The sequence below is a fragment of the Ovis canadensis genome, chromosome 17 (assembly GCF_042477335.2).
Source record: "Ovis canadensis isolate MfBH-ARS-UI-01 breed Bighorn chromosome 17, ARS-UI_OviCan_v2, whole genome shotgun sequence".
Lineage (NCBI taxonomy): Eukaryota > Metazoa > Chordata > Mammalia > Artiodactyla > Bovidae > Ovis > Ovis canadensis.
This window is the reverse complement of record NC_091261.1, coordinates 50,554,802-50,578,985: the sequence shown is the minus strand read 5'-3', so window position 1 is coordinate 50,578,985 and position 24,184 is coordinate 50,554,802. Positions and strand designations below refer to the sequence as shown.

At 41.2% G+C, this 24,184-nt stretch overlaps 1 protein-coding gene across 2 annotated transcripts in view; it reads right to left on the bottom strand.

Moving 5' to 3' along the window:
• The window catches only part of SPMIP2 (sperm microtubule inner protein 2), a 136,143-nt gene that overhangs the window by 53,670 nt on the left and 58,289 nt on the right, over positions 1-24,184 (bottom strand). The window contains exon 2 of one of the 2 annotated variants that reach the window (XM_070289347.1): positions 3,840-3,898. In XM_070289347.1, coding sequence (XP_070145448.1) covers positions 3,840-3,898 — 59 coding nt within the window. Of the gene's footprint in view, positions 1-3,839; positions 3,899-22,815; positions 23,049-24,184 lie in introns of those variants that run through there. The other variant, XR_011445969.1, reaches the window with a different exon arrangement.

Below are 24,184 nucleotides of genomic sequence, written 5' to 3'. Positions count from 1 at the left end.
TAATTGCTGCACAAGGCCTCAGTAGGTTTACGTGCTTAGTTGCTCACATCATGTGGAATCTTCCCAAACGGGGGATTGAACCTGTGTCCCCTGCACTGGCAGGTGGATTCCCATCCACTGTATCACCAGGGAAGTCCTCAGTGACTTCTCTTAGTTCTTAGGCTTGTTCAGCACCATGGCTGCAGAGTCTAGCAGTGCTTTGAATACAGGAGATGCTGGATTTATTGAGTGAATGCAGTTCACTGACAACATAACATGCAAACAGCTGGGAAGGCTAAACACAAACCTTGCCCAGGAAAGAGATGGCTCTTGGCACAGCTGAGAGGATGCAATCAGGTGGGTACACCCGGACCTGGTAGAGTCATCCTCTTTCAGAGCCTCTGCCAAGCCTGAGAGTGAGGCCAGAAGGTTTTTAAGCAGCAATTGTGCTTAGTGTCCCAAAAGTGCAGAAACACTGACCTCCAAAAATCTAAGGAGAACAAAGACATTATTGAATCTGCACTCCTGTAAGAGCAATGCTGACTGATCTCTTTTCCCTCAGAAACCTGAATTATATGTTCCAATAGATGACAAGCATAGGTTTTGCTCTTTTCCTGTAACTGAACATACCTTGTGCTAGACATGTTTCATTTAGGTTACCAGTTGCCTTAAGAGAGTGTTAATTCAAGCCATTGTGTGACTTTAATAGGATTACATTGATTAACTAACATGATGCATTATGATGGTTTCTAGGCCAACAGCATGAAATGAGGGGCTTTTAACCAAAAGTTATATTTTTGTTCTTTCATTGAAAACAACCATTTATATAGTTAAAGGCCCCACCCTTGAACATCCAGCTGCAGCTCTTAACAGGCTGGTTCCCTTTTCCTGCTCTGTGCTCTCATCTCACTTGCCCTGCCCCATTCCTCCCCTTAATGAAATCCCTTACTGTTAACAGTGGAAGTGAGAAATAGATTCAAGGGATTAGATCTGACAGACAGAGTGCCTGAAGAAGTACGGACAGAGGTTTGTGACACTGTACAGGAGGCAGGGATCAAGATCATCCCCAAGAAAAAGAAATGCAAAAAGGCAAAATGATTCTCTGAGGAGGCTTTACAAATAGCTGTGAAAAGAAGGGAAGCAAAAGGCAAAGGAAAAAGGGAAAGATACACCCATTTGAATGCAGAGTTCCAAAGAATAGCAAGGAGAGACAAGAAAGCCTTCCTCAGTGATCAGTGCAAAGAAATAGAGGAAAAGAATAGAATGGAAAAGACTAGAGATGTCTTCAAGAAAATCAGAGATACAAAGGGAACATTTCATGCAAAGATGGGCACAATAAAGGACAGAAATGGTATGGACCTAACAGAAGCAGAAAATATTAAGAGGTAGCAAGAATACACAGAAGAACTATACAAAAGAGATCTTCACAACCCAGATAATCACGATGGTGTGATCATTCGCCTAGAGCCAGACATCCTGGAAGGTGAAGTCAAGTAGGCTTAGAAAGCATCACTATGAACAAAGCTAGTGGAGGTGACGGAATTCCAGTTGAGCTATTTCAAATCCTAAAAGATGATCCTGTGAAAATGCTGCACTCAAAATGCCAGCAAATTTGGAAAATTCAGCAGTGGCCACAGGACTGGAAAAGGTCAGTTTTTATTCCAATCCCAAAGAAAGGCAATGCCAAAGAATGTTCAAACTACTGCACAATTGCACTCATCTCACATGCTGGCAAGTAATGGTCAAAATTCTCTGAGTGAGGCTTCAAAAGTACATGAACTATGAACTTCCAGATGTTCAAGCTCAATTTGAAAAAGGCGGAAGAACCAGAGATCAAATTGCCAACATCCGCTGGATCATCGAAAAAGCAAGAGAATTTCAGAAAAACATCTATTTCTGCTTTATTGACTATGCCAAAGCCTTTGACTGTGTGGATCACAATGAACTGGAAAATTCTGAAAGAGATGGGAATACCAGTCCACCTGACCTGCCTCTTGAGAAACCTATATCTAGGTCAGGAAGCAACAATTAGAACTGGACATGGAACAACAGACTGCTTCCAAATAGGAAAAGGTGTACGTCAAGACTATATATTGTCACCCTGCTTATTTAACTTCTATGCAGAGTACATCGTGAGAAATGCTGGGCTGGATGAAGCACAAGCTGGAATCAAGATTGCCGGGAGAAATATCAATAACCTCAGATATGCAGATGACACCACCCTTATGGCAGAAAGTGAAGAGGAACTAAAGAGCCTCTTGATGAAAGTGGAAGAGGGGAGTGAAAAAGTTGGCTTAAAGCTTAACCTCAACATTCAGAAAACGAAGATCATGGCATCTGGTCCCATCACTTCATGGGAAATAGATGGGGAAACAGTGGAAACAGTGACAGACTATATTTTGGGGGGCTCCAAAATCACTGCAGATGGTGACTGCAGCCATGAAATTAAAAGACGCTTGCTCCTTGGAAGAAAAGCTATGACCAACCTAGATAGCATATTAAAAAGCAGAGACATTACTTTGTCAACAAAGGTCCATCTAGTCAAGGCTATGGTTTTTCCAGTGGTCATGTGTGGATGTGAGAGTTGACTATAAAGAAAGCTAAGCGCTGAAGAATTGATGCTTTTGAACTGTGGTGTTGGAGAAGACTCTTGAGAGTCCCTTTGACTGCAAGGAGATCCAACCAGTCCATCCTAAAGGAAATCAGTCATTAATATTCATTGGAAGGACTGATGTTGTCCAATACTTTGGCCACCTGATGCGAAGAACTGACTCATTTGAAAAGACTCTGATGCTGGGAAGCATTGAGGGCAGGAGGATAGGGGACGACAGAGGATGAAATGGTTGGATGGCATCACCGACTCAATGGACACGAGTTTGAGTAAACTCTGGGAGTTGGTGATGGACAGGGAGGCCCGGCATGCTGCAGTCCACGGGGTCACAAAGAGTCGAACACAACTGAGCAACAGAACTGACTGAGTAGATAGTGAAGATTTTCTGTGCTTATTAGGAGTAAAAATTCACAAATGTACAAATAAACCTATAAGACATGAAATAATTAAGAAAAATTAACTCTGTTATTGAGTGAAGTAAGTCAGAAAGAGAAAAGCAAATATCGTATACTAACACATATATGTGGAATCTAGAAAAGTAGTATAGATTATCTTATTTGCAAAGCAGAAATAGAGGCATGGACTTAAAGAACAAATATATGGACATCAAAGGGGGAAGGGGTGAATGGAAAGAATTTGGAAATTGGAGTTGAAATATATACACCACTGTGCTGAAGTGACTTAGCACACATACCTGTAGGTACAAAGGAAATCAATCCTGAATATTCATTGGAAGGACTGATGCTGAAGCTCAAGCTTCAGTACTTGGCCATCTGATGTGAGGAGCTGACTCATTAGAAAAGACCCTGATGCTGGGAAAGACGGAAGGCAGGAGAAGAAGGGGATGACAGAGGAAGAGATGGTTGGATGGCATTACCAACTCAATGGACATTAGTCTCAGCAAGCTCCAGGAGATGGTGAAGGACAGGGAAGCCTGGTGTGCTGAAGTCCGTGGCATCACAAAGAGTCGGACACGACTGAGTAATTGAAGAACAATGCAGGTATGAAATAGATAATGAGGTAATGAGAACCTATTGTATTGCACAGGGACCTCTACTCAATTTTCTGTAGTGACCTAAATGGGAAGGAAATCCAAAGAAGAGGGGATATAGGTAAACATACAGCTGATTCACTTTGCTGTACAGCAGAAACTAACCCAACATTGTAAAGCAACTTACTCCAATAAAAAGAATGAACTCTGTTACTAATTTAGGAGGAAAGATTAATTAATTCATGTAAATATACTTACCATGGGCACTGGTATCTGTGGCTTAGTTTGTCAGTAGCAGCTTGACTGAGCTCTCCATACTGTAAAAAGAAGAAAATCAATGTCCCCTGATTCCAAGGTCACTCGGCATGAACATGTCTAAGAGTCTGGGTTCCTAGTCAAAGAGGAGGTCAGGTGGAGCAATTAAACAAGAAATGCTAAATTCATTTGAGGAAAAATGGGCTTTTGATTCTTGAACTGAGAAGAAAAGATAAAAGAAGTAAAATAAATCTGACCCTCTGTGCTTTCCCTGCCCTCTCTATAAAAGGACAGGTGTTGGGTGTACAGAAGAGGGTCATCTGCAATCTCTAAACATCTCATGATTCTATATCTACATGAGCAGGCACTCAAAACCAGGACTTACCATTTATTTTTTTGTTTTTCATAGTGGGACCTTCTTGGTTACCAATCTTAAATACTGTACTGTGTACATATCCATCCCAATTCCCTAACAATCCCTTCCTCCCAGCAACTATAACATGACATCATTTAGACTCAGCTTAGCTTTTTTCACATCACCTTACCCTCATGTGAAAAGATGCTCAACAGCAGTAATAATTAGAGAAATGAAAATCCAAACTACAGTGAGGTATCACCTCACACTGGTCAGAATTGTCATCACCAAAAAGTCTACAAATAGTAAATGCTGGAGAAGATGTAGAAAAAAGGTATCTTCCTACGCTGTTGTTTGGAATGTGAAGTGGTGCAGCCGCTATGGAAAACAGTACGGAGGTTCTTTAAAAACCTAAACATACAACTACCATATGATCCAGCAATCTGACTCCTGGGCAGATACCTGAAGGAAATTATGATTTGAAAAGATATGTGCACTTCAATGTTCATTACAGCATAATTTACCATAGACAAGTTATCAGTTCAGTTCAGTCACTCAGTTGTGTCCAACTCTTTGCAACCCCATGAATCACAGCACGCCAGGCCTCCCTGTCCATCACCAACTCCCAGAGTTCACTCAAACTCATGTCCATTGAGTGGATGATGCCATCCAGCCATCTCATCCTCTGCTGTCCCCTTCTCCTCCTGCCCCCAATCCCTCCCAGCATCAGAGTCTTTTCCAATGAGTCAACACTTTGCATGAGGTGGCCAAAGTATTGGAGTTTCAGCTTTAGCATCATTCCTTCCAAAAAACACCCAGGACTGATCTCCTTCAGAATGGACTGGATGGATCTCCTTGCAGTCCAAGGAACTCTCAAGAGTCTTCTCCAACACCACAGTTCAAAGGCATCAATTCTTCAGCGCTCAGCTTTCTTCGCAGTCCAACTCTCACATCCATACATGACCACTGGAAAAAACATAGCCTTGACTAAATGGACCTCTGATGGCAAAGTAATGTCTCTGCTTTTCAATACGCTATCTTGGTTGGTCATAGCTTTCCTTCCAAGGAGAAAGCGTCTTTTAATTTCATGGCTGCAGTCACCATCTGCAGTGATTTTGGAGCCCCCAAAATAAAGTCTGACACTTTTTCCACTGTTTCCCCATCTATTTCCCATGAAGTGATGGGACCAGATGCCATGATCTTCATTTTCTGAATGTTGAGCTTTAAGCCAACTTTTTCACTCCCCTCTTCCACTTTCATCAAGAGGCTCTTTAGTTCCTCTTCACTTTCTGCCATAAGGGTGGTGTCATCTGCATATCTGAGGTGATTGATATTTCTCCCGGCAATCTTGATTCCAGCTTGTGCTTCTTCCAGTCCAGCGTTTCTCATGATGTATTCTGCATAGAAGTTAAATAAGCAGGGAGACAATATACAGCTTTGATGTACTCCTTTTCCTATTTGGAACCAGTCTGTTGTTCCATGTCCAGTTCTAACTGTTGCTTCTTGACCTGCATATAGGTTTCTCAACAGGCAGGTCAGGTGCTCTGGTATTCCCATCTCTTTCAGAATTTTCCAGTTCATTGTGATCCACACAGTCAAAGGCTTTGGCATAGTCAATAAAGCAGAAATAGGTGTATTTTGGGAACTCTCTTGCTTTTTCGATGATCCAGCAGATGTTGGCAATTTGATCTCTGGTTCCTCTGCCTTTTCTAAAACCAGCTTGAACATCTGGAAGTTCACGGTTCACGTATTGCTGAAACCTGACTTGGAGAATTTTGAGCGTTACTTTTCTAGCCTGTGAGATGAGTGCAATTGTGCAGTAGTTTGAACATTCTTTGGCATTGCCTTTCTTTGGGACTGCAGTGAAAACTGACCTTTTCCAGTCCTGTGGCCACTGCTGAGTTTTCCCAATTTGCTGGCATATTGAGTGCGGCACTTTCACAGCATCATCTTTCAGGATTCGAAATAGCTCAACTGGAATTCCATCACCTCCACTAGCTTTGTTCATAGTGATGCTTTCTAAGGCCCACTAGACTTCACATTCCAGGATGTCTGACTCTAGGTGAGTGATCACACCATTGTGATTATCTGGGTCATGAAGATCTTTTTTGTATAGTTCTTCTGTGTATTCTTGCCACTTCTTCTTAATTTCTTCTGTTTCTGTTAGGTCCATCATAATGTTAATCTTAGTTAAATCACCTGGTACTCTTTTTTATCTCCCCTGTTTTCTTCCCTTTTCCTCAAGCTTTGGTTTATAATACCTTTCCTGATCAAGGATTGTGTTGGGAAAGCAGATCTATTTAAGTCATTTCTCAGTGATGAGGATCTAAAAACTTGATCACTTCTAGATGTTTAATGTCCATGCGTAAAATAATAAACAAAGGAAGAGACAAAATAAACAAGATTTAAATGCAAGGGTAAGCCACTATTCCAAAAGTTTGAAAAGTGATAATCTGTGTTTAGGACTTCCCTGGTGGCTCAGTGATAAAGAATCCTCTTGTCAATGCAGGAGATGTGGGTTTGATACCAGGTTGGAAAGATGCCCTGGAGAAGGAAATGGCAATCTACTCCAGTATTGTTGCCTGGAAAATCCCATGGACAGAGGAGCCTGGCAAGCTACAGGCCATGGAATTGCAGAGAGTCAGACATGACTACTTAGCAACTAAATAACAACAATCTCTCTATAATAGTAAAATTTATGTTTTTCAACTGATTTCTTTTTTAACTTTTTATTTTATATTGAGGTATAACCAATTAACAATGTTGTGATAGCTTCAGGTGGACAGCAAAGGGACTCAGCCATAAGTACACATGTATCCATTCTCACCCAAACTCCTGAGTCTCAACTGACTCCTGACACCTATTCCCTCAATATCAATCTTATCAACTGACTTACAAATAATTTTATTATCAATTTATGGGCAAATTGCCCAGGACTGGGATCATCTTTGATCTTTGTTCTCATTTTTAATAACCCAAAGTTTCACTGGTGTAATCTGGAAAGATTTTCCTTAGAAACACACAATGCATTCATTAGCCTCTAACCCTACCCCATTTCTCCTATAGTTATCAGCACATAATGTCATAGAAATTTACCTGAAATAAGCTGACCCTTCTCTGTCTTAATTAATGAGATTCATCATGATTTATTTGGACAGTTGTGCTCACTTTGTTATTAAATCTAATGAAATTCAGAATCAAAAAAATCCCCCCCTTTTTTTTACTGGTCAGTTATTCATAAAAGTGAAGCAGAGACTGATTCAAAAACGAATTCAGCACCTTCATAGAAACAGGTAACAACTGAGTAGTGTATGTGCTATGCTAAGGAGATCAGTAAGAATCTTTGCAGTTATTTTGCATGCTTTCAACTAGCAAAAATAATTATAACTTGAAATTGAATATTCTCTATTAAGCAATCTTTAAATAAGTCTAGGTATTAAGGAAAAAGAAATATCTGCTAATTACATTTAGATACTGTGAGTTAGACACAATTTCTCAAATGAGCTATTAAATTTAAGTGAAATTAATTACAGACATTGGGGTCCATTCTAGTTAATAATGAAAATCACTGCTTAATATTTTTACTTTTAATCACAAACCACCTCTCCTCTAGAAGTGACATAACTGAGGAATCCTCTTACTTTCTTGCCAGGCTTAACTCAGGATGTTTTTCCTAATATAGCCAATTGTGACTTTTCTTACTAGAAAGGACCATTGCCCATCTCGGTAACTAGGAGGACTTTCTCTTCAGTAGGATGAGTACAATGGCCATGCATTTCTGGAACAGCGTAAGCACTAGGGTTTCTCTTGCCATCCTCCTCCTTGGTAACATGGAGCTCTTACACCCAACAGTGGAGTGGAAAATCCCCTAAGCCTACCTTTTCTTATGCTAATGTAATTTTTTTCTTCACTTGCCTCCATTTGCAAAATATTACTGTTAACCCCTTAGCTGCTTTTCTTCCCACAGCCAGAGAGAAGCATTCTCATTGTTGGTGCCTGGTCACCAAATTGCATAATGCTGCCTATTCTCAACTGGAACTATGGAAGGGAGAAAGGGGGCACCAAGCCTTTGTGTGGATAGAGCATTTGAAGCATTCATTTTACATTCAGAGCAGGAGTAGAAACAAAGCAGATCTCCCTGAAAAATGTCAGTGTTTAAGGCATGGAGTCTGTGATGCATTTTTCTTACTATAAAGCAAAAAGTGAACAACAGTACAGATGCCCATACTTCATTTTATGCCAAAGGATATGGAAGCTTGAGCTGAGGACCAATATGAATTATATCCTGATCTCCCCTTTTTTATTGCACTGTTTTTAAATAACTTGAATTAGTTTATCAAATTTTAACGGACAGACTAAACCTTAAGTTTCCTGTGTTCCTTGACTCTGACCATAGTATGTGTTTTCTGTAGAGGATCCAAATAATGAGAAACGTATTCCATTACGTTTCTAAAGTGTTTATCATAATATAATTTTAAAATTCATGTAGGTAAGAAAACATACTATAGTGAGGCATTAATAATACTAGATCCCACTTCTTTAGACTTATTATACTAGGTACTATGCTAAGTGCTCTACACATTTATCTCACTTAATCCATTTGACAATACTCTAAGATTATAATAATATTATATAACATTATTTTCCCTGTGGAAGACAGAATTCTAAAGACCTCCAAGATGCTCATTCCCTTATATATACACCTTCTTCCAGATATTCAGCCAAATACTAACCTAGGTACTTCTGTGAAGGGATTTTTAAGGTGTAATTAAGATTCCAAATCAACTGACTTTGAGAAAGGAAGTTTTTCCTCAGTGGCCCTAACTTTATCATTCAAGCTCTTTAAAGGACCTGGGCACCTCTGGGTAAAAGGGATTTGAAATGTGAGAGGGATTTGGACATGAGGGAGAGTGTCTGTTGCTGGCTTTAAAGATAGAGGGGACCACCGACAAAGGGGTGTGGGCAGCTTCTTGATGTTGAGACTGTCCCCTGCAGCTGCAGAGAAATAGGACCTCAGTCCTATAGCCACAAGGAACTGAGATCCACAAATACATGCACTTGGAAGAGCCCCCAAACCTCAGATTCAATCATTGTCACAACTGACACTTTGAAATTCAGCCTAGTGAGTTCTGAGCAGAGAATCAAGCCTAGACTTCCCTGGACTTCTAATCTACTTCTGATCTATGATTTGCTTCTGTGAGCAAATAAATGGTGTTGCTTTAAGATGTTCTTGTTTACTGCAATACTCCAGGCTTCCTTGTCCTTTATTATCTCCTGGAGTTTGCTCAAATTCATGTCCATTGAATCAGTGATGCCATCCAACCATATCATCCTCTACTATCCTCTTCTCCCCCTGCCCTCAGTCTTTCCCAGCATGAGTCAGCTCTTCACATCAGGTGGCCAAAGTACTGGAGCTTCAGCTTCTAATTTAGTGGCAATAGATTACACTCAACAGAAAACTAATGCCATGCTCATTTTATCAATGGGAAAACTGAAATGTAAAGAATAGTAGGCAGATTAGCATGTAAATAGGGGAAATATAAAAAATTCTTCAACTGACTGTTTTTCCATATTTCAGTTTCTCATTAAGACCACACAGATAGATTTGTCTTGAAAAGCATTATAAATGCCAACTGCCTTATTTATCCTCAGAAAGAAGGCATATTTCTGTTGTTTTTTTCTGTACTTCTCCAGGGAGATTAATGTTTTCCTTATCCACGTGATAATTCAAGATACATGAGCACTTCTAGCAACACTAGAACTTATTCTGTTGGAAATTGTTAGGATTTGTGATGAGTAACCAATCATTCTGCAACCAGTCCTTTATCCATAGTTGGCGGATGGTCCCTACCAGGGTCTGAAATATGAGTGGACTCAAATATTCAAGCTACAGGAAAGCTACACAGGAGGTTCCCAAGTCTCTGCTTGTGCCCAGGCCACAGTTCCTGAAATATAATTAAGTGCCTGGTTGGTGACTGCTCTCACCCTCAGAGTTTTCTAATGTGTTGGCACTGCTGTTAATTCAAAGGTTAGGAAGTGTGTTCCTCCCAAGTTAATTGTCCAATTAGCTTTACAGTACAGAATTGCACTAGGGGTGGTAACACAGGCATTGTGAACATAACAGTATAACTAAGTTTCAGCAAAGGAAAAAAATAAAATAAAAGCTAAGTAGTCCTTGAATCACTATTGAATAACCTAGGAGGAGAATAATTCTTAAGCTCACGCACACTTAAAAGCTCATTCCACAGCCCCCGTCTCCCACCTCCCTTCTTCAACTTGGTTTGTTATCAAAGACTCTGCATGAAAAAAGAAAGAGATTTCAGTCTCCATTTCCCATCATTTTTTATGATCTTCTAGGCCGTGCTAAGTACCAGGAGGAAGGCTGTGGATGCTGTCAATAGAAAGTCAAGTAAGACAGATATCACACCTCAAGTTGCTTATAGCCATTTGAGATGTGGCTGGCACTGTGCCCACCAATAGTCACACTAAAAACTTCAACAATGACGACAACACAGAGAAACTTCCTATGAATTCCTCCCCAACTGCAAGAGCCTGTATGGGCCCCAAAGCACTTATTTTCAGTGCCATTTTCTTTGTGTCCAGAGACAGTGGGACCACATACCAGGGGCCTCTCTATTGAATGGGTTGTTTTCAATTTGCTCAATAAAGATTTCTTGAGTCCTGGGAAGAGAATAGCTAGCTCCAGATTGCTATGCATTCTAGGCACTTTTGTCAACACAGCTGACATACTTCAGAAGTGTTACACATGAATAATAGGGAAAACTATAATCCTAAATTTATAATGATATTAGAATTTCTTCCAAACATCTCAAAAAGCCAGGATAAATGCCAGATTCAGAAAACATATGTCCTGGTATTTTAGCCACCTGTGCCTGGGATGTTAGATAAAGCCCAAGTTTCTGAATTCTTGACAGTATATTTAAAGAAGCCTGATTGTGGAGTTAAATGTCAAGTTTACTAGAACCCATTCTAATTTATACATTTTTCTTAGCTTTGTATCTTGTTAGCATCATCAAATAATATTTGTTGAAAACCTATGGAGTATGCTTAATACTAATTTTAAGAAATGCAATTTTTTTAAAAGGTTATATTTTTATTGAAAAGCATACTCAACATGTATGTTAAGCCCTACAGAAGGTGGTAACCACCACGGCACATTTTTAGCCTTCCTTAATTAGAAATAAAATCACTCACTAGACTCTAAATTACTTTGAGTTTATTTCCTTCCTTCCCCCACTTCTTCTCTTTCTCTCCCATCCTTTCTTTTGTTTTCACATTTCCATATCCTAACAAAAGATGTGAGGATCAGGATGTCTGTTTTTTTCCAATTCACCAAAAATCGTCCATAAAGTCACAGCCAGGAGGAAGCCTACACTGACTGGGAAGCCAGTTACCTGGGGTTGGGGAGCCTGGTGATACGTGGACAGGCAGTGCCCAGGTACCAACCTTTTGTCCACAGAACCGCTTTGGACGCAGCACAGAGAGTGCATGTCAGTGATACCTATCTCGCTTTTTGTTTTCATGGTCTGTTCCAGGAAGGAAGCATTGAACTTAAAATTTATTTTCTGGGAGTTCAGATACAATTGATTCCTTCAATCTACTTGAGGAATCCTATAGAAAGCCATGACTTCCCTGGTGGCTCAATGGCAAAGACTCTGCCTGCAATGCAGGAGACACAGGTTCGATTCCTGGGTCAGGAAGATCCCCTGGAGGAGGACACGGCAACCCAATCCAGTATTCTTGCCTGAGAAATCCCACAGACAGGGGAGCCTGGTGGGCTACAATCCATGGGGTTGCAAAGAGTCAGACACGACTTAGCAACTAAACAACAGCAATAATAGGAAGCCAAGTTTTATGAAATGGGGAAATATTAACACCTGTGTATTAGGGCTATGGCAACCCACTCCAATACTCTTGCCTGGAAAATCCCATGGACGGAGGAGCCTGGTAGGCTGCAGTCCATGGGGTCACACAGAGTCGGACATGACTGAAGTGACTTAGCAGCAGCATTAGGAAGTTAATGTTAATATGAGGCCAACCAAAAAGTTAGTTCCGATTTTTCCATAATATCATGTGGAAAACCCAAATGAACTTTCTGGCCAATCCAATATACTGTTTTCCCAAAATATGGAGGGCTATTTGGGCTTTGTAGCCAAGGCTTCTCCTTGCTCACAGATGGTCACTATGAGGCCTTCCCAAGCTAGTGGCTTCCTGTGGTATCAAGAAAGCCACTACTTTACACAGCACTTAAGGATGAAAGGTGCTGATGTAATTATTTTTATATTAAACAACAAACTGTTAGGACTCAAATAACTTGTGAGAACTAAACACACACACCCATCTGGGAAAGAGACAGCAGCCATTCCAAGGCACACCTAATTTTAGAAAAGCTATTTTATATTTTGCTTTTATAACTTGGTTGAAAAAGGAAGCTTTGTTATCTTTTAAAAGTCTTCTGTGTTGCTAACAACATGAGTGTGAGATCTTAGGAATTTTAATGAGACTGTGATTCACCTAAATGAACCCAAACATAAATGAGAAATTTGTGGTGAAAAACACCCAGAAATTCTGAAATATGTGTGTCTGTGTGAGTCTACATACTGATCAACTCCATACCAACAATACTTCTCTATTTTAGGTTAATTTGAAAAATTTCCAGGACACTGTTGTGTGAAGGTGGGATTTGGAAGAATGCACAGGGTGCGGCTGGAAGGAAGTTTGGGAGAAATCTCATTTCTCTTTTTTCCCAAATTGCCAGAGATAATATTTGATGATATGTTTCAAAACACTGTAAAGAACTTAATACGTAGAAGCTTGAAGATAATAAAATTAAAAATATAGTTACCATTTTAACCTGCAGTCCCACTTCTGGGCATATATCTGGAGAGCACCACAATTTGAAAAGATACAGGGACCCCAGTGTTCATTGCAGCACTATTTGTAATAGTCAAGACATGGAAGCAACCTAAACGTCCATCAACCGAGGAATGGATAAAGAAGTTGTGGTACATATACATGTGATGGAATATTATTCATCCGTTCAAAAGGATCAAATAATACCATTTGCAGCACCATGGATGGACCTAGAGATTATCATCATACTGAGTGAAGTCTGACATAGAAAGACAAATATCACATCATATCATTTATACAACAAGGAATTACTGTACAGCACAGGGACCTATACTCAATATTTTGTATTAACATACAATGAAAAAGAATTTGGGAAAATAGATGTACGTATGTATGTATACTTACAGTGATTCTGTATGTATAACTGAATCACTTCTGTACACCTCAAACTAACACACTATTATAAATCTACTATACTCCAATAAAAAGTTTTTCAAGATTTAATAAAGGAACAAACAATACAGAAAATAACTATTATTGAGCTCTTTCTTATTATATCAAATAAGTGGGTTATATCTACTACTGATGACTCATTTTGGTATTATGAATGAAGCATCTTGTGTGCAAATGATGCAGAATGGGGTACCAGTAGACACTTGAGGCCCCATGAAGAAAGGAGAGGTGCTTATGAGACAAAAGAGCTGGGACTGACCCGGCCAGACCCTGCCGCATGGAAAAGTGCTCACCCAGCTAGGTGCCTCCCACTGTGGCTCCAGCCCCATGCTCTGACTTCATTTCCCCTCTCACATGCTGGACTCCCACTAAGTCCCTGAACCCACAGCCTAGGCTGGGATCCTGGTTTCATCATTGACCCCCTGTACAGCTTCAGCAAGGGGCCTCAGCTGTCAAGACCTCCATTCCTTCCTGTCTAAGGGAAAAGAATCACAGTACCTTCCTCAAACAGTAAATAGTCAAGAGGAGCTTGTTTTTTAAAAATCTGTTTTACTGGAGTACAGTTTATTTACAATGTTGTGTTAGTTTCTGCTACAAACCAAAGTGATTCAATTTTATATATATATATATATATATACACATACATATATACATATATATACAATTATATATATACACACACATATATACATATATATATACAATTATATATATATACATGTTTACATATACATGTTCCATGATACATGCTCATATTCTTTTGGTTTTATTCCTATGGCTTATGAGAGAACATTGAACATAGCTTCCTGTGCTATACAGTAAGTTCCTGTTGATCATTTATTTCATATGTAGTTCAGTTCAGTTCAGTTCAGTCGCTCAGTCGTGTCCGACTCTTTGCGACCCCATGAATCGCAGTACGCCAGGCTTCCCTGTCCATCACCAACTCCTGGAGTTCACCCAAACTCATGTCCATCGAGTGGGTGATGCCATCCAGCCATCTCATCCTCTGTTGTCCCCTTCTCCCCCTGCCCCCAATCCCTCCCAGCATCAGAGTCTTTTCCAATGAGTCAACTCTTCACATCAGTTGGGCAAAGTATTGGAGTTCCAGCTTCAGCATCAATCCTTCCAATGAACACCCAGGACTGATCTCCTTCAGAATGGACTGGTTGGATCTCCTTGCAGTCCAAGGGACTCTCAAGAGTCTTCTCCAACACCACAGTTCAAAAGCATCAATTCTTCGGTGCTCAGCTTTCTTCACAGTCCAACAGTCACATCCATACATAGCCACTGGAAAAACCACAGCCTTGACTAGACGGACCTTTGTTGGCAAAGTAATATCTCTGCTTTTCAATATGCTGTGTAGGTTGGTCATAACTTTCCTCCCAAGGAGTAAGCATCTTTTAATTTCATGGCTGCAATCACCATCTGCAGTGATTTTGGAGCCCCCCAAAATAAAGTCTGACACTGTTTCCACTGTTTCCCCATCTATTTCCCATGAAGTGATGGGACCGGATGCCATGATCTTTCGTTTTCTGAATGTTGAGCTTTAAGGCAACTTTTTCACTCTCCTCTTTCACTTTCATCAAGAGGCTTTTTAGTTCCTCTTCACTTTCTGCCATAAGGATGGTGTCATCTGCATAGCTGAGGTTACTGATATTTCTCCCGGCAATCTTGATTCCAGCTTACGCTTCTTCCAGTCCAGCGTTTCTCATGATGTATTCTGCATATAAGTTAAATAAGCAGGGTGACAATATACAGCTTTGATGTACTCCTTTTCCTATTTGGAACCAGTCTGTTGTTCCATGTCCAGTTCTAACTGCTGCTTCCTGATCTGCATACAGGTTTCTCAAGAGGCAGGTCAGGTGCTCTGGTATTCCCATCTTTTGAAGAATTTTCCACAGTTTATTGTGATCCACACAGTCAAAGGCTTTGGCATAGTCAAGAAAGCAGAAATAGATGTTTTTCTGGAACTCTCTTGCTTTTTCGATGATCCAGCGGATGTTGGCAATTTGAACTCTGGTGTCTCTGCCTTTTCTAAAACCAGCTTGAACATCAGGAAGTTCACAGTTCATGTATTGCTGAAGCCTGGCTTGGAGAATTTTGAGCATTACTTTACTAGCGTGTGAGATGAGTGTAATTGTGCAGTAGTTTGAGCATTCTTGTGTCTTTATTAATCCCAAACTCCTAACTTTATCCCTCCCTCCATCCCCTCTCCCTTTGGTGACCATAAATTTGCTTTCTGTGTCTATGACACAGTTTCATAAGTAAGTTTCATAAGTAAGTCAATTCCTGTCATACTTTAGATTCCACTGTTTTTTTTTTTTATTAATGGATCTGGTCAGCCAAATTATATGTGCTGTTTATACAAAAATATGGAGACTGGGACTTCCCTGGTAGTCCAGTGGTTAAGAATCCACCTTCCAATTGCAGGTTCAATTCCTTGTTGGGGAACTAAGATCCCGCATGCCTCAGCACAACTAAATCCATGCAGTACAACCAGAGAATCGATACTATATGATGAATTTCTTTTTCCATCTCACTTACTCACGCAGTCTGACCATCTCTAGGCCCTTCCATGTTATTGCAAGCGGCACTACTTCACCCCTTTTTATGGCTGAGTAATAATCTGTTGTAGGTATGTACCACATCTTCTTTATCCAGCCATCTGTTGAACATTTCCATTGTTTCCATGTCCTGGCTATTGTAAGCAGTCCCACAATGAACACTGGGGTGCAGGGATCTGTGTGAATTATGTTTTTGTCTGGATGTATGCACAGGAGTGGGATTGCTGAGTCTGTTTTCAGTTTTTTGAGGAAACTCCATACTGTTCTCTACAGTGGGTACAACAGTTTACATCCCCACAAAAACAGCTCTTTTGTGTTTACTTTCTCTAAATAAATTCATGGCGAGAAAAATGTTTCATGAAGAAACCAACCTTGGATCAATTTATTGAATGGCTATCAAGAAGTCTGTTCCCATGTCCATCAAACTCAGAGAAGCCCTCTGTATTCACTCAGGAATTTGGGTCAAACAGGAGGCAGAAATTTCAAAACCTCAAAAAAATGTCCTTTTTATTATCTCACACTGTATCCCATATACATATATTCCTGATGCATCCCCATGGTTCTCTTTCTTACCTTCTACACATCATTCAAGGTGTGACACTGTATGATATATTGGCTGTAATATCTGATATGACTAATTGATTTACTATGGTCATTGGGATTATACCTGAGAAGAGTCCGTCCTCAAGTCCAGTATCACATTGTTTCTGTGGGAAAGCCAAGTGTCTTAAATTATCTAGCCATGAGGTCAGATGCAGGAGCAGAAAAGGGACACGACAAGACCTGGATTAATGAAAGCCCATGGGTGGGACACATGCCCACCTATGGACCACTTAGAGAAGCTCCTCAGTTTGAAACCAAAGATTTCAATAGTCTCCATATATTTTAAAAAATATTTATGTATTTACTTGTTTATTTAGTTACTTTTGGCTGCTTTGTATCTTTGTTGTGGTGCATAGGCTTCTCCCTAGTTGTGCTGCAAGGGTTTAGTTGCACCGAGGCAGGTGGAATCTTAGTTCCCCAACCAGGGATTGAACCTGCATCTCCTGGAATTGGAATGCAGATTCTTAACCACTGGACTACCAGGGAAGTCCTGGTCTCCATATATCATTGTATAAACAACACATATAGTTTGTCAGAGACCAGATCCATTAAAAAAACAAAAATGTACTGCTCTTAAATCTATGAAAATAACAAAAGCAGTGATCTTCACTGGTTTATTACACATGTATCATCATTGCATTGTGGCCCCCCACCAGAGTAAGAAATAGCTAAACACATGAAGACCCAGAAAAGAGACCTGATGTTGTGATTTTTACTGACCTCTGAGAATGTGGGGAAATATTTCAGGTGTCACTCAACCTGGAAGTTATCTTTCTACCCAAATCCAGATGACCTACAACCCCTTTCCAGTGCCTCCAAAGAGGAGAGACCATGACCGGGCAGGAAGCAGCTGCCCCAGGCATGTCACCAAGTCTACTGCAGGTGCCCGAGCTTTCTTAGCAGCCGGTCTTACAGGAACCTGGAGCAGTGAATTAGGAAGAGCAGCTGTTCAGGCTATAAAAACCCACTAGATGAAAGTTTGTGATTAAAATCCAGGTTCTGAGCTATTGCAGTGGGAGCCACTGAAGAGTCTCTGCAATCAGAAACAGAGCGCCACCTTGGTGGGACTCGTATAGATGCAGATGGTAGGGGGTGGGATCGAAGACCACCCAGGACAGGCAGCCAGAGAGGGAAAAGGGCATGGATGGAGACGCTGCCCTGTGTTACATCGCGTGAAGGAATGGTCCAGCTCCTAGGCGAGGAGACCGAATTCACGGCACAGGCACTCACATTTTACTTGTGATTAGGGACTCATTTCTAGGCTTAGTGGATGAGTGTGTATAAGCTCAAATGTCACTTTCTTCTCATTGCTTGGAAGAGGCACCCTGGGGACTTGCGAGGATAAGGAGTCCGAATCTGGGGCTGTCCTGGATATAGAGGAAGGGGGGAATGGAGCCAGGCCCTGGGTATGCGGTTGGCCAGGGGGTTGAGGGGGAATGAACAAACTTGGTAACAAATCCTAGGCCTTAACTGGTAGGTAAATCGTATGTGGATCTTGACCTGTGCTGCTGCTGCTGCTAAGTAGCTTCAGTCGTGTCCGACTCTGTGTGACCCCATAGACGGCAGCCCACCAGGCTCCTCCATCCATGGGATTCTCCAGGCAAGAACGCTGGAGTGGGTTGCCATTTCCTTCTCCAATGCATGAAAGTGAGAAGTGAAAGTGAAGTCACTCAGTCATGTCCGACTCTTCGCGACACCATGGACTGCAGCCCACCAGGCTCCTCCGTCCATGGGATTCTCCAGGCAAGAGTACAGTATGTACAGTCATTCTCAGTGCATCCTTTTGCTCTCATGATAAAGTTTTAAGTCCAAGGAATTCTTTAACCCTGGTGGTCCAGTGGTTAAGACTCCATGCTTCCAATGCAGGGGGTATGGGTTCAATCCCTTATCAGGGAAATAGATCCCACATGCCACAGAGTACAACACACACACACAAAAATCAAACTTAAGACAGATACATCTTTGAAAATATTTACTGTCAAATGCTGGGGCACAGCTGACAAGCCGTCACAGCCTGTGCCAAACAAGGACAGCTTCCACGTGAGCCCTAGGTGGGGAGAGCTCTGTCTGGTTCACACGCAGTCCCACCAGGTTATGAGAACCACACAACCAAGCAGGGCTGAGAATTAGAACCATCTGTGACGTTTCATCCAAAGAAACGGAATAAATCCCTTCCTGGAAGGCTAAGCTGTGGCTGACATGGGTCTTGGATTCACAGCCCCACATACTCAAGACAGGCACAACTCGAGGGCTGTGCACAAAAGCTGGGCATCACCTGAGAAAAGCCTCAACGCCACCCAAGTTCTGGACTCTGCGAATAGGCTGCCTTGCTCTTGGTGCATTCTCTTCTCACTAGTGATCTCTTTTGATATTGAACCAAGTTTCTGATCTTCATCTTCATTGCCTGAGTGGAACAGGGTGCAGTTTAGGAGCCTGAGCCCTTTTTCTGTGTCACTGGCACTGGCTGACATTAAATACAAAACCATAGTCCTAACTACTGACATCGGGGTGTTAACCTCTTGCTGGGCACTGTGCTGAGTATGTTCCTTGTGTCCTTTATAACTCACAACACAACAAGAATGATACCTAGAGAGTCTTTTTTTTTTTTTTTTGCAGAAGAAAAGTTGAGGTTTTTATTGTAATTACATGGAAATTATTTTTATCCATCTGATAAATTTGATATAGAATCTTTATGATTCAGTCTTTATGATATTGAACCTTTCAATTCACAAACACAATATATCTCTCCACTTGTTTACATCCTGTTTCAATAGTTTTATTATTTTTCTCCATGTATAGAACACCTTTCTTTTTATTGATGTATAGTTGATTTACAAGGTTGTACCAGAACATCTTTTTTTTTAAGATCTATTCCTACATACTTAATATTTGCTGATGATATTGTAAGTAGTACCCTGTTTTGCTGCATTTTCTGTTTGTTTCTGGTATATAAAAATAAAATTGATTTTTACACCTGGATTTTGTGTCCTGTTGACTACCAAATTCGCTTATATTTTGAGGTATTCTAGGTAGACAAACATATTAGCAAATTATGATAGTTTTACTTCTTCTATTTCAATCTTTCACATTTTATACTTTTTTTCCTTACTGCTATGGTTAAGACCTCCAGAACAAAGCTAAATGAAAAAAAATCAGGATTTGCGGCATCCATGCTCTTGATGAAAGTGAAAGTGGAGAGTGAAAAAGTTGGCTTAAATCTCAACATTCAGAAAACGAAGATCACGGCATCTGGTCCCATCACTTCATGGGAAATAGATGGGGAAACAGTGGAAACAGTGTCAGACTCTATTTTGGGGGGCTCCAAAATCACTGCAGATGGTGACTGCAGCCATGAAATTAAAAGATGCTTACTCCCTGGAAGAAAAGTTATGACCAACCTAGATAGCATATGCAAAAGTAGAGACATTACTTTGCTGACTAAGGTCTGTCTAGTCAAGGCTATGGCTTTTCCTGTGGTCATGTATGGATGTGACTGTTGGACTGTGAAGAAGGCTGAGTGCCAAAGAATTGATCCTTTTGAACTGTGGTGTTGGAGAAGACTCTTGAGAGTCCCTTGGACTGCAGGGAGATCCAACCAGTCCATTCTGAAGGAGATCAGCCCTGGGATTTCTTGGGAGGGAATGATGCTGAAGCTGAAACTCCGGTACTTTGGCCACTTATGCGAAGAGTTGACTCATTGGGAAAGACTCTGATGCTGGGAGGGATTGGGGGCAGGAGGAGAAGGGGACGACAGAGGATAAGATGGCTGGATGGCATCACTGACTCGATGAACGTGAGTTTGAGTGAACTCCAGGAGTTGGTGATGGACAGGGAGGCCTGGCGTGCTGCGATTCATGGGGTCGCAAAGAGTCGGACACGACTGAGCGACCGAACTGACCTGAACTGTCTTGTTCCTGGTCTTAAAGAGAAATGCTTTCACTGTTTTATCAAGTATCAGTATTGTAATCGCCTTTTTTGTAGATAATCTATATCAGATTAGGAAATTCCCTTTTATTCCTAACTTAAGCTAAAAGTGTTTTCATTTTTTGGGTTTAGTATGTAAGTCAGAGAAGGCGATGGCACCCCACTCCAGTACTCTTGCCTGGAAAATCCCATGGAAGGAGGAGCCTGGTAGGCTGCAGTCCATGGGGTCGCGAAGAATCAGACACAACTGAGCGACTTCACTTTCACCTTTCACTTTCATGCATTGGAGAAGGAAATGGCAACCCACTCCAGTGTTCTTCCCTGGAGAATCCCAGGGACGGCGGAGCCTGGTGGGCTGCCGTCTATGGGGTCGCACAGAGTCGGACACGACTGAAGCGACTTAGCAGCAGCAGTAGCAGGAAAACATTATGTTGGGAAGTTAAGAAGCATTCCAGACCTAGAGCCTGGCTGTGTGGCAGACACTGTGCCCAGCAGTTGGCAGATATTTCTTCATGACAGCCCAGTAAGGAAAACGCTTAGGTCCATGATGAAGAGACACAGCGCTTTTGAGGAACTGGCCCAAGATCTCTCACAGCTAGGAGGTGGCAGGGGTGGGATAGGAATTCAAGTGGTCTCAGGAAGTGAACACCTAAACACCACATGGAGCAGAGGAGGCTCAGAGACCCAGGGAGGTGAACTCAGAGCCCAGGGTCACAGAGCTGAACCTGACCAGAGGCAGGAGTGGAACCCACGCTGTCTGACCCCAAAGCCTGAGCTCCCAGCTGCTCTCGGGTACTGCCGAAGGTTGGTCCAGAAAAAGGCTTTAACTTTGTTAACCATTCTGTATAATACTGTGAGCTTCCCAGGTGGCTCAGTGGTAAAGAATCTGCCTGCCAAAGCAGAAGGTGCAGGTTTGATCCCTGAATTGGGCACATCCCCTGGAAGAGGAAATGGCAACCCAATCCAGTATTCTTGCCCGGATAATTCTATGCACAGAGAAGCCTGGAGGGCCACAGCTCATGGGGTCTCAGAGCCAGATGACTGAGCAAGCATGCACAGGAGGTTGCACTAACTGCCTCAGGAATTAAGGCAATTGATACATATTCAATTTGTTGCTGCGTCACTGATACATATTCAATTTCCAGGCAAAGGCCTGGCAGGGAAAAAGTCTGACTCCTCAGATTTTGCTTCTAAAATCAATCACCTGTGCTCTCTCCTGTTTCAGAGGAGACTGGCTGTGCTCACGCCTAAGGCAGGCTTTCTCAGAGCCCTCCCGCTACCCGCCCTGGATGGCCTGACTTAGAGGCACGATCGGCACAGTGGGTTTTGAATCTCTGGGGCTGGTTTCTAGGTTTGTGGATGACGTCCAGCACAGACTGCTGCTTTACCACCACCCACTCACCGAGCCGCCCAAGAGCGGAGGAATGTGTGTGAATGTCACCGCATAGGGGAATCTGGATGCGCGCCAAAGCCAAGTGCAAATGCTTTTGCATTGCCTCCGGCTTCCTTCTCTTCACACCCCTCCTCTCATGTATTCAAGGGACTTAAAGAGGGTGATGGCAGCCAAGTACTTTTATCTACACAGTCATTTTTTTGCACAAACTCGAATCCCTTTGCTTCTCAAGGACAAGTCCAGGACACAACGTTTCCTATGGAAGCAAACTCAGAAAGCATTTAAATCAGAAAACTGTAGGGAGGGCAAGTGAAAGCTGTTATCATTTACTGTATTGATGGTAAAACAGAAGCCCTACAAATATAATGATTTTTTTCCAATTCCTAGATCAATACATTTGATGTGAAAAAGTTTAATGTGAAGAAGTCTTGGAGACATATTTAATATTATGGATACCAAACAGCTATCACTCAGAGATTTTTTGTTTTTGTTTTTGTTTTTTGATGGTTCCTGGTGTTTATTTGAAAGCAAGTCTTTTTTTGAAAATCTGACATACTGATTTTTCAATACATGATGGAGCATTTTGCTAGTAACAGTCCTTATGACATTATACCCAAGGCTAGAAATCACAGTGAGGTACTTAAAACTTTTTCTGTTTACTTGATTTTGACTGTATTGTTATCTGCTTCAATTAATTTTAATAATAAATTAGTTGTAAAATTAGTCTGGAAAAAATAAACTGACTATTCATTGGGAGGAGAAAAAAAAAAAGCAAACAATGTTTGAGGAGGAGCATAAATTTAAGAGCAATACCTTGATGTGAAAGCCAGTCTGAAGCCTTGTTTTGTTGATAAAATCATACTCTGGTATTCCCCAGCCAATTTCACCAACATACTCGGGTTTATATTTAGCTGGCAAGCTTCTGTTCGAGGCAGGCCTCCATAAATATCTGAGATCTCCCGTTTTCTCTATTGCAGGACGCTTTTCTCCTATATAGGCAGTGTGCTGAGCAACTTGAGGGAGGTGATCTTTTACATAATCTGGGCCTTAAAACAGAAAGAAAAAAAAACCTGAAAACCTCCGCACTTTATTCTGAGATGCTTTGGTTATTCTAAATGGTGGAGATAATGCTAGCTAATGATTTTGTGCGTTCACTAATGACTGTGCGCACTCACTATGTTCTAGGTGCTGCCGTAAGCTTTTTAGATATGTTAATTCAGTTGCTCCTTATAATAACCAAATGAAGTACAGGGTATTATTTTCCCCAGTTTATAGATGGGGAAAACAAGGCCCAGAAAGATTAGTTACTTGTCCAGAGTCACAGCTAACAAGCCCTTCACTCCTTGACAGGCTGTCTCACAGATTGAGCTCTTAATCACCCCACTACACGGCTTTCTTTATAACCAATTTAATACAAACATGTCCTTTTTTTTTTAAATTTTTATTTTATTGAAATATAGTTGATTCACTACATTGTTAATTTTTTCTACACAGCATGACCTTGTCATTTATCCATCCTATACATAAAGTAGTTTGTCTGCTAATCCCAAACCCTCAGTCCATCCTTCCCTGCTCCAAGTCCAGCCTGGCAACAACAGGTCTGTTCTCTAAGTCTGCGAGCTTGTTTCTGTTTCATAGATGATGTCATTTGTATCATTTTTGATTCCACATATAAGCCATTACATATAATATTTGTCATTCTCTGACTCACTTCACTTAGGATGATAATCTCTAGGTCCACCCTTGCTATTGCAAATGCCATTATTTCATTTTTTGTGGCTGAGTAATATTTCATTGTCTATATGACCACATCTTCTCTCTCCATTCGTCTGTTGATGGGCAGCAGGCTGTTTCCATGTCTTGGCTGTTGTGAATAGCTGACACATTCTATACACTAAAACTTCTCACTTATACCACATTTGCAGGATGTTGGTCTTTAAACATTGGAATATTTTATCTAGAGAGATAAAATCCTGAAATGAGGATTAGAAAATTTCCCAAATGTATTAGAAGCCATGGGAAGATGGAGAAAATGGTCAGATTAAGAGGCCCAAAGGCAGGGGCATTAAATAAATATTGGTATTTTAAAAGAAAGACAATGAACAAAAAGGAATCAATGAATTGTGGAAGTGGGCAAAACAAGCAAAAATAAGAGGAGATCTGGGGAAAGATGCTTACATAC